This window comes from Monodelphis domestica, chromosome 3, assembly GCF_027887165.1.
Source record: "Monodelphis domestica isolate mMonDom1 chromosome 3, mMonDom1.pri, whole genome shotgun sequence".
Classification (NCBI taxonomy): Eukaryota; Metazoa; Chordata; class Mammalia; order Didelphimorphia; family Didelphidae; genus Monodelphis; species Monodelphis domestica.
Window position 1 is genome coordinate 274,974,417 of NC_077229.1, and position 11,749 is coordinate 274,986,165.

Below are 11,749 nucleotides of genomic sequence, written 5' to 3' on the forward strand. Positions count from 1 at the left end.
GCATAGTTCCAAATTGCCCTCCCGAATGGTTGGATCATGAACAAACAGTTCTTAAGAGAACTGAAAAGTATTTATAATCACATGAAAGAATGCTCTAAATTACTAATAATAAGAGAAATGCTAACCAAAACAAGTTTAAGCAACTTAACATGTTCAAATGTAAATTATTAGGGCAACTAGATGGTTGCCTTCCTAGCTATATTACCCTGGGCAAGTCACTTAACTCCAATTGCCTAAGCCTTACTGTTGTTCTATCTTGGAACTAATATTCAGTATTGATTCTAAGGTGGAAGGTGAGGGTTTTTTAAAAAGTTTTAAAAAATCTTTCCCCCTATTCTTTCTTAAAATTATAAATGTTGTTTTTTAAATTTTGAGTTCCAAATTTTCTCTCTCCCTTCCATCATTCCTTCACCAATTGAGAGGGCAAGCAATATGATAACAGTTATACATGTAAAATCATGCAAAACACATTGCCACATTGCAAAAAAATACAATAAAAAGCAAGAAATAGAAAGAAAATGGGAAAAAGCATGCTTTGAGCTATACTCAGAGATCATCAGCTCTCTCTATGTCAGTAAATAGCATTTTTCATGGATACTTTGGAATTGGATCACTGTCATGATCAGAGTAGCTAAGTCTTTCACAATTGATTATTGTTACAATATTGTTGTTACTGTGTACAGTGTTCTGATTCTGCTCATTTCACTTTATATTAGTTCAGATATCTTCCCAGTTTCTTTCTGAAACCATCCTGCTCTTCATTTCATATAGCACAACAATATTTTATCATAATCATATACCATGACCTCTTCAGCCATTCCCTAATTGATGGACATGTCAATTTCCAATTTTTTGGTACCATGAAAAGAGCTGCTATAAATATTTTTGTATATATGCATATGTATATATTTCCTTTTCCTTTGATCTCTTTGGAAGGCATCTAGTAGTGGTATTGTTAGGTCAAAGGCTATATGCACAGTTTATAGACTTTGGGGCATAGCTCCAAATTGTTCTCCAGAATGGTTGTACCAGTTCACAACTCCACCAGCAGTGTATAGTGTACCTGTTTTCTCATATGCCCTCAAAAATTTGTCATTTTCCTTTTCTGTCATATTAGCTAATCTGATAGATGTGAGCTGGTACCAGAGATGTTTTCAAATTGAGAAATTTCAAATTTAGAGCACTTTTTCATGTGACTATTGCTAGCTTTGATTTTTTCTTTTGAAAACTACCTGTACATACCTTTGACTATTTTTTGATTGGGGAATTGCTTTTAAAAAAAATAAATTTCACTTAACTCCCAATATATTTAAGAAACAAGGTCTTTATCACAGAAATTTTGCTACAAATCTGCCCCCCCCCCCAGTTTCCCACTTTCCTTCTAATTTTGTCTATTGGTCTTATTGGTACAAAACCATTTTAATTTTGTGTATCTTGTCCCCCATTCTTGCCCCTACTCCCAATTTTGCTTTTTCTCTTGATGGTATAACTAATCCTTCTAGTTACTAAATCTTGAAACCTTGGAGTTATAGTTTAGCTGTCTGTCTTCTTTATTTGCCATATTCAATTAGCTAACATGTACTATCCATTTGACCTTCATAGCATCTCTTACATCCATCCCTAACTGTCCACTTACACCAGCAATGTCCTAGAATCTGTTCTCACTAATAAACATTATATAAATGTTAGCTAGTAAGTACTCTTACTATTCACCATTTCTGACATTATTTTTTAAAACTTTTTTGGTTGGGTGTCCCCATCATAGTATATAGCCCAATATTTATAAACTATATACATGTACTACTGAACTAATAAGTATTTGCCTTATAAAAATATACCAAAAATTGAACTTTAAAAAGGATGAGGGAAGGAACAAGCATTTATTAGTGGGGACAGCTAGCATCTGTAAAAGAGAAATAACAATCAAACTCATCTTCCCAAGTTCAAATCTGGCTTCAGACACTTCCTTAGTTGTGTGGTCTTTGGCAAGTCACTTAATCCTGTTTGCCTCAGTTTCCTCATCTATAGCATGGAGATAATCATAGCACCTACCTCCCCAGGTTGTTCTAAGAATCAGATGATAATACTTGTAAAAAAATAGCACTTAGCACAGTGTTTGACACAGAAAAGGCATTATATAAATCCTTATTCCCTCCCTCCATTCAACCCCAGCTCAACCTATTAAAATATAAGCAAGCTTCTTCAGCACTGGGGCTGTATAATTTTTGTTTTTGTTTTTGTTTTTGTTATCTGTAGTACCTTGTATATAGTAGATATTTAATAAATCTTAGTTGGATTGAACTGCAGGGCACACAGATAGGTCTGGGGCAAGGAAGGATGAAAAACATGATACAAAATCATGTTAAATTATGCCACAAAATCTATGATACTCCTGGACATTGTCCTATGAAAAGGAAGTTAATGGTTATGAATTGACTGTGAATTCATTTTTTCCCTTTTCCCAGAAACTAACCCCTTTGCCTAAGGATTGAATTTTTAAAAAAGACAATCACATCTAAAGAATGAGAAACCCACTCCCTAGTCACCCTAGCTTTTAGATATTCCTCAAGTTTTGCTGAACTCACGTGAGCCAGCTGTACCCAACCTCTTCAAGACTATTTAATCCCCTCTTTCTCTACATCTCCTAGGATCATGTTGGTGAACCTATGACTTGTGTACTGAAGTGGGACATTTCTCCAATGACCCGCCCCTCTGCCCAGCAGCCAATGGGAGCTCTTCCTCCCTCCCCTGTCTGGGGTAAGGTGGGGGCTCATATGCAATGTGAGAGTGCAATTTGGGCACTCAGTCTCTAAAAGGTTTGCCATAACTGCTCTAGTAGAATTCCTGTGCTATGGAGTATAACACTGTGGAAGGAAGTCTGACCTGGTTGGGGTAGGCCAACTCACTTAAGGAATTACAGGCTCACAGAAAATCTTATAAAATAGAGAACTTTTATTAGGAGAGAAGATAATATGGTCTGGAGACAAGATGGAGATTCGAGCTGATATACTTTTACAGACAAAGAAGGCTATGTGACAAGCAGGGAGTTTACAGGAAAGTGGGGATGAGGCATCTGAGGTTTTTCAGTAATGGTCTGTCTGTGATAGATCTGTGTGAGGAGCCTTGATGCCTGAGGTGTAAGCAAAAGGTATATATCCATAGGAGAGGCTCAGATTGTAAATGTATGGAACATGTATGCCATCTTTGCTTCTTGCAGACCTCAGTGTTTATACAGCTGTCCTCTGATGGCACCAGTCAGTGACCTCCTGCCAAACCACATTCCTGAGGTCAAGGGCTGCCACTTCTCACAGATCCCTTAGACCTGGGCTCTTTAGGTTTTTCTCTAAGGTCCTATGTCCCACTATAGTACTAGGGAAGAACCCAGACTGAAATCTTTTTTTTAATTATAAAGATATTTTATTATACCAATTACATGTAATAACAAATTTCCACATTAGTTTTCTGAAGTTATATGATCCAAATTGTCTCTTTCCCTCCCTTCCCTCCATTTCCTCCCTTCTTCTGGAGCTGGCAAGCAATTCAATCTGTTATCCGTGTACCAAACTACAATTTTTTTTTTAACAAAAGACTATTTATTATAACTACAATGGTGGTTTTGTTTTTATTCAGGTTGATAATACAAACAACTATATATTTTATTTTTGTTAGCAAAAGAAAATACCTAATTAGCGTAGCCACTCTCATCCCCTTTATTTTGCCTGACCTAGCCTAGGTCTGGTCCTTTAACAATGGGTTTTGAAAACCATCGAGTTTGTACACACTGGATTTCCAGCCAAAATTACTTGTGTTATATTAGAATTCAGCCCTGTGGTCTCTGTTATATTGTTGTTGGAGAGATCCAGTAGTTCTAATTCATACATTTTGTCTGAGAAGGCTCTGGGCAAGTTTTCTATACCATTACAACAGAGCGTTAACTCCCTCAGTCTTTGAAGGCCAGAAAAAATAGGCATGGCGTGTAACTGGTTTCTGTCTAAATGCAGAAATGCTAACTGAGTGTTATTTACAAATATATCTCCTGGAAGAGTATTTATATTATTTCTAGAAAGATTAAGAAATTCTAGCTGCTTTAACAAAGAGAAGAAACGAGAGGGGAGGTCAGACACTAAATTATTTGACAGGTCAAGCCTCCTCAAGCTAGAATGGCCAGTGAATGAAAGAGGAGGAATATTTTGGATGCTGTTCCCAGAAATTGAAAAGTGCTCTAAGGTGGGGAGGATAGTGAATGCAGAAAGTGGAATCGTCTTGAAGCCATTATTGTCAAGGAGCAAGTCATCAAGATTTGTCAGGTTTTCAAGCAAATTCTCTGGCAAAGTGCTTATTTCATTATTGGAAATATCAAGGACCTTCAGGTTAGGAACAGGCTCAAAAGCACCTGCAGGGACTGTGTGAAGATGATTACCCGCCACTATTAAGGTACCTAGCTGAGAAAGGCCCCTAAACATATTTACTGACAACTGCAGCCTGTTCTGAGACAGGTCCAAGTAGGTCAGTCTTTCCAAGGGGGCAAAAATCTTTCCAGGGAGCGCACTCAGTCTGTTTTCGGCCAAGTTTAGCCAAACCAGTTTTTTTGTATTTTCAAACAAGGCAGCTGGTAACTCTGTCAAACTGTTGCCCGCCAGGTCCAGGGAAAGGATGCTTTTTCCAATGTCATCGAAGGTATCATTCCGCAGGGAGAGTTGGTTGTGGGACAAGCCAAGAAAAGTGAGATTGGTGTATGGCTGGAAGGCTCCAGGTGGAACTTGGGTTAAGTGATTCTCATTCAGAAAGAGAGTCTCCGTTTCTTGGGCGATGCCCTGGGGAATGTCAGAGAGGTTGGCGAAGCGGCAGTCCGTCAGCAAGGGTCCACAAAGGCAGTTCCTGGGGCAGCTGAAGTGGGCGAGAGCATTTCCAAGGAGCAGCCAAAACAAGCCCCAGATCATTTTTAGGACCTACATTGTTTGGGAAAGGGGAGTAAACAAACCAGTCTGTGGTTACTCTATCTGGATAAACATAGTGTGGCCCCGCTGAATTCATTCTCCTTAGGAGAACAGAAGGTGCTCGAGGGTTGGAACCATTTCCTCTTTTGTCTCTATAGCCTCGGCACCTAGTAGGTGGCCTTGCACACAGTAGTGTTTGTTAGGCTGGACTGGATTTGAGTGAGAATTGGGAATTTCTGGAATTGAGGCCTGGGTTCTAGTCTTGGTTTTGCTACTAGTTGGACAACCTCAGACAAGTTACTTAATTTCTTTGGGCCTCCCTGTCCTTATCTGTTAAATGAGCTGGTAGTCTAGGTGATCTGCAAGATCCCTTCCAGTTCTAAAGTTAAACTATTCAATATAACTAGAATTCAGGAAATAAGGTTAGTTATTACTTTTGCCAGCCTTGTCTTATGAGACCCCAAATTTGCTTTGTCCCATGGGAACTTGCCTTCAGGAAATCTCCCTGATGGACCCTAGTCTCGGACTAAACAATAAGCCATCAAGCACCCATACTTTTTGTCTTCTGAGGTTATCTTTTGTATTTAGGCTTCTGCCAGGTACCCTGGCCTTTGGGGATTGCAGCTTGGCTTCTCCCAGTCATTTAGACTGTGGCTAGTGCAGGTGGCTAGTGTGAGAGACAGGGCATAAGCCCTTCCCCTTCTCCAAAATCTATATAAGCACACTGCATTCTGGGGTTCAGTGGAAGCCCCAGGACGGAGGCTCTATGCATCTTCCCAGATTAATCTTTCTACCTCAATTAAAGACCATTATTATATGTACTTTGGTAGTCCTGTATCTTTTCAGGTTGACAGTTTTCATAACTTAAAAGTAGAGAATGAGATCATGAGATAATCAAACAAAAGAAATAAATTTAAAAATAAGGTCTCATGAAGCATTTATTTACCATGGAACCCATTTTTAGGTTTTATGTCTAGAAATACAAAGGCTAAGAGGGTTTGTATTCTCCCTGGGGCCCTCTTCTCTCTCCTCTATAAGGTATACTCTGAGTAACTTCAGCAACAGCTAAGGATTTAATTACCATCTCTAAGCAGATGATTGACAGATCTATATATTTGTTTTTCTCCTTAAATTTCTTCTGGCCTTTTCCAGTTCACCAGATCTGGACTTTGCAGTTCTACAAATCAGCAGATAAAACTGAATGAACAGGAATATAGTCTAAATAATAAAGAACAAGTCAAAAAATATGAACCTTTTAAAAAATACATTAGTGGGGTGTGGACAACCATGTGGTTTAGGGGATAGAGAGCCAGGCCTAGAGACAGAAAGTCCTAAATTCAAATCTAAACTTAATCACTTCCTTGCTGTGTGATCCTGGACAAGTCACTTAACCTCAATTGCCTACCCTTTACCACTCTTCTGCCTTGGAACTGATATTTAGTATGGATTCTGAGAGAGAAGGCAAGGGTTTAAAAAAAAATACATTGCCCAAGTAGCCTATTTCCCTAATTTAAAGAAACCCAAATCCAACTACCTTCGTTAGAATGTGAATTTCTTGACACTAGGGACTAGATTTTGCTTTTATTTTTATCCCCAACATTTAGCACAGTGCTCTGGCACAGATTAGGCAGTTAATAAATGCTTATTGACTGATGGATGACTACAAATGAACTACTGTATTCCTCTATTTACTTGCAACAACTAAAGTTATATCTAGACATTCAAAGGCACAGAGGATCTGAATTTTGTCCTGGACCTGCTGCTCATCCCTCTGTTTTATGTCTATACCTCTTGGTAACTTCATTAGCAGCCATTAATTTAATTACCATCATTCACAGATCTATAGACTTCCTATAAAATTTAGATATCATTTACCTTGGTGTTCTGTTACAACCTCGGAAAATTTCTGTTTACCAAAATATTCCCACAATAAATAGTTGATATTCACCTGAAATTTCTTTCAGTTCCTTTGGGCAAGTCGGCAAATGGATCTCAACCTTGTAAATTCTCCCGACTGTTGCTATTTTCTTTGGCAGAATTCACTTTAAAAATCAGTACAACTAGAAAATTAAAGTATCCAGAAAACAGAAGTGGATTTTAATGGCAATGATGCTGATTCATCCACCCAGAAGTCTTCTGCTATTTCTACAGGTTGTACTGTTTCAACAGCCTGGAGTTTCTTCTGTTTCACAAAACAAACTAGAGCTATGAAATAGGAGCCCAAATAGCAGGTTCATCATTGCATCATCAGTCAGTGATTACTCAGACTGGGGCTCTGCTCTCTAACATGTACAAAAAACAAAAACAGAAAAACCAGCCTTCATTGTACAGTCTCTATTATCAAGAACAAATTGATAGTTTTCTTTTTTAATATTTGAAGAGGGCTAGTAGCAATGCAATGATCCAGAACTATTTGGAGGGACATATGAGAAAGAACACTATCCGCATCCAGAGGAAGAACTGTGGGAAAAGAAACACAGAAGAAAAACAACTGCTTGATCACATGGGTGGATGGGGATATGATTGGGGATGTAGACTCTAAATGATCATCCTAATGCAAATATCAATAATATGGAAATAGGTCTTGTGCATCAGATATGGAACGGGTTGATGGGAGGGGAGGGAAAGAACATGAGTCTTGTAACCCTGGAAAAATATTCTAAATCATCTAATTAAATACAATTTAAAATAAATAAATATTTGAAGAGGAAGTGTTGAGTACAGTAACACTTTTGGGAATTTTCACTAATATTTTGCTAATGGTATATTTTTAAAGTACCACATAATATAATACCCTATCTTGGGAGGGGGGGAAGCACTGGCATTTACATAATCAGGCTGAAATAATTTTTGGTGCTTACAAATTTCATTGCAGGAAGAAATTAAACAGAATATTCATTGATAATAGGCAGATAGGTGGCTCACTGGATTGAGAACAAGGCCTGGAGATGGGAAATCCTGCGTTCAAAATTGTATTCAAAATACTTCTTAGCTGTGTGACCCTGGGCAAATCACTTAACCTCCAGCCTAGCCCTTAGCACTCTATTGCCTTGGAACCAATATACAGTATTGATTATAAGATGGAAGGTAAAGATTTTTTTTTAAAAAGAGAAGACATTACATTAATAAACCTTGATTATTCAGCAGCATTCTTAACCTAATTTTTCCCAACATATCTGATTTTTACAAAAGTTAGATAAATTTTAAAGAAGCATAATTAATTACAAGAAGAAGACAGTTGATCATCCTGCTAGCAGATTGGCCCATACATTGTGAAATAGGTACTGCTTTCTACTTCATGTTTTTGAGAAGCAATATAATTATTAGTACTCTGTTTATTACCATAGCACAAAAGATCATTTAGTGTAAAAGAAAAAAAAACACAAAGAATATGTTGCTAAGTATATTCCAGTTTGACTGAACCTACTTCTTATCCAATTCTTTAAAAAGCATTTTAAAGTCAGCATTGTTTTTTAAATCCTGTTTTTCCACTGTCAAAATCTATAAAAACTGAAAAGAATCTATGGCAAAGAGAGAAGTGGCTTTTTTAAGCCATATGCATGGAGAACAGGACCCCAGGGTACCAGTTTATTCTGCCAGCCCCCATCAGGGGCTTGGCAAGGCTGCTCCTGGGTATCACAGTGGAAGGTTCTGTCCTTAATTTGAGGCACAAAGAGGTCTGTGACCGTTTTCTGGCTTCTTATTGCATGGTGAAGAAAAATCTTTTAATTGGCTCCATCTCTACCGAAGATTCCCAAGGAAGAAGTCAGCCTCTGCACTGGCCTATGGGAGGGTTAAACTATTGTGCGCTCGCCTCTCAGGTGCCCCTGAACCGTTTTTGTCCTAGCCTGCTTCATTCTCATACTAAGTACAGGAGACAGACTTGCTCTCATGAGCTTGAAAAAGTCAGAAGAATGGCCAGGGCCGCTGAGGACGGAGGACCCTGAGGCGTGCTCCGCCTGCCTGGGCCCAGGAGGGACAGGCTCCACGCCAAGACAAGGGGCTATGCAGATCCCAGAAGTGACCGAGGCGGGAGGCATGTTTGGTAGCCATCTCTTTACTTTGGGCCCTGTTCTCCCCAGGAACTGAGGCAGAGAGGGGAAAGCCTGCACCCCCATTTGGAGGTTTTCTACTCTGTGCCTTGCTAAATCTTCTCAGTAAAAATCCCTTTGTAAAATCTAATTGATATTAAATATTTATTGATGTGGTGTCAAGAAGGTATCAATTGATGAAAATTATTATGGAGTGCTAATTACTGATTATATGAGGGACACGTTAACTGATCAGATTACATGGAAGGGGATATATCAGAATGAAGGTTTAAGCCCGTAGTATTAAAATGGCACTGCCACTGGCTGGGGAGGGAGGTGGAAGGCGAGCCCTTGAACCTGAGGGGAGACAGAGTACCTCATTCTCAGGACTTGACAGGCAATATTAGTTGAGATTAAAAGGCAGATAGATTTCAGTGAAGAGAGATCTAAGCCTGGAATCAGGAAGCCGTGAGTTCAAATGTAGCTTCAGATACTAAAAGACTATGTGACTGACTCTGGTCGAGAAAATTTAACATCTGGCTGCCTCTGTTTCCTTTGTTGTAAAATGGGGATAACAATAAAACCTACCAAATGAAATATTATTTTGTAAGGCACATAGTAGACCCTAGCAAATGCACATTTCCTTTTTTCTTCCTTCCTTACAAAAAAATTTTTTTAAATAATATTTTATTTGATTATTTCCAAGCATTATTCATTAAAGACAAAGATCATTTTCTTTTCCTCCCCCCCAAACCCCCATAGTCGACATGTGATTCCACTGGGTTTCACATGTGTTCTTGATTCGAACCCATTACCATGTTGTTAGTATTTGCATTAGAGTGTTCGTTTAGAGTCTCTCCTCTGTCATGTCCCCTCAACCCCTGTAGTCAAGCAGTTGCTTTTCCTCGGTGTTTCTACTCCCACAGTTTGTCCTCTGCTTATGGATAGTGTTTTTTTCTCCTAGATCCCTGCAGATTGTTCAGGGTCCTTATAAAATTTTTACACATATTATCAATGAGATGATATACATGCATTTTTTCTTTTTCTTTTCTTTCTTACCTTTTCCCTTTTACCCTTTTTAAAATATATAAGCCCTTTGAAAGAGAAACATGACCATCAAGATCTATGCATAGATCACCAGATAGCATACTCCAGGCTTTGACACTACCAGCAGAAAGACCACAAGGAGAAAGGAAGAAGTCAACAGGAATAATGGCACAGAGTGTGAAACCCAACCCCACCCAAGCTCAATGCATTCCTGTGCCAAAAGCCAGAAAGCTTCCAAGAAACACTAAGAACAGGTCATACAAGTCTAAGCAAATTTCCTCTCCTGATGGGGCTACTAGAATAGTAGATCAGAGAGCTACCATAGGTAACATATAACTAGAATTCAGTACCAACAACCCCAATAATAACCAATAATAATAACAGCTCCAAGGTTCTTTCCTCATCTGTAAATGATAAGATTCAACTAGATAATCAAAAAGAGCCCTTATAGCTCCAAATCCTAGAAACTACACACAGAGCTATAATTAGCCATTTGGGGAACTCAGGGAAAGTAAGTATGAAACATGTCTTCAAATTGACTTTTTAACTTAATTTTGGACAGGAGGCAAGAGGCAAACCAGACCTCAGGACATAAAATTCCATGGAGAAGAGGCCCTCTTGGAAATATGACTCTCTTGGGAGAAGAAAGGAAAAAGAGGCCCCATATTGCCATCATAGGTAGCTAGAGTGGCTGCCATTAAAGTGCAATGGGACTATGGGGAAAGAACTTAACTAGGGTACAGATGCCAGGGGAAAGAAGCACACCTTCCAGTAGCTACCTGTTTTATTTATTATTCCTGTGAATTAAGTGCTAAGCTTAGCTGTTTCCAGGGTTGAAGTGAGTATGACTGTTAAATAGTGCCCTCTAAAAGTCTGGCTGGTCACCCTACCCTAGTTATTGCTCTGATGATGGGCAGTGCTTCAAGTTTGGCTTGTTGGGCTGATGAGGCCCAATGTCACCATCTCTTGGTGCAAAACTTTTAACCCAGCCACTTTCCCTCCTGATGCAGAGGACAGGGCCCTTATCTCATCATTAAGAAATAATACTCTTTAACTAAAATCAGAAGGGAAACAACAAATTGGGAAAACATCTTCATAGAAACCTCTGACAAAGGTTTAATTACTCATATTTATAATGAGCTAAATCAATTGTACAAAAAATCAAGCCATTCTCCAATTGATAAATGGGCAAGGGACATGGATAGGCAGTTCTCAGATAAAGAAATCAAAACTATTAACAAGCACATGAAGAAGTGTTCTAAATCTCTTATAATCAGAGAGATGCAAATCAAAACAACTCTGAGGTATCACCTCACACCTAGCAGATTGGCTAACATAACAGCAAAGGAAAGTAATGAATGCTGGAGGGGATGTGGCAAAGTAGGGACATTAATTCATTGCTGGTGGAGCTGTGAACTGATCCAACCATTCTGGAGGGCAATTTGGAACTATGCCCAAAGGGCGACAAAAGAATATCTGCCCTTTGATCCAGCCATAGCACTGCTGGGTCTGTACCCCAAAGAGATAATGGACAAAAAGACTTGTACAAAAATATTCATAGCTGCGCTCTTTGTGGTGGCCCAAAACTGGAAAACGAGGGGATGCCCATCAATTGGGGAATGGCTGAACAAACTGTGGTATATGTTGGTGATGGAGTACTATTGTGCTAAAAGGAATAATAAAGTGGAGAAGTTCCATGGAGACTGGAACAACCTCCAGGAAGTGATGCAGAGC

The 11,749-nt window shown here is 38.9% G+C and overlaps 1 protein-coding gene across 1 annotated transcript; it reads right to left on the reverse strand.

The window, feature by feature from the left end:
* Positions 1 to 2,966: 2,966 nt before the first annotated feature.
* On the reverse strand, positions 2,967 to 7,116 carry LOC103093126 (leucine-rich repeat transmembrane neuronal protein 2-like). The gene is made up of 2 exons (XM_016431662.2): positions 6,886 to 7,116; positions 2,967 to 4,949 (listed from the first exon to the last, which is right to left on the reverse strand). Exon 2 carries the CDS (start codon positions 4,938 to 4,940, stop codon positions 3,744 to 3,746), a length of 1,197 nt encoding a protein of 398 aa, XP_016287148.1. The 5' UTR covers positions 4,941 to 4,949; positions 6,886 to 7,116; the 3' UTR covers positions 2,967 to 3,743.
* Between the last annotated feature and the right edge of the window lie 4,633 nt (positions 7,117 to 11,749).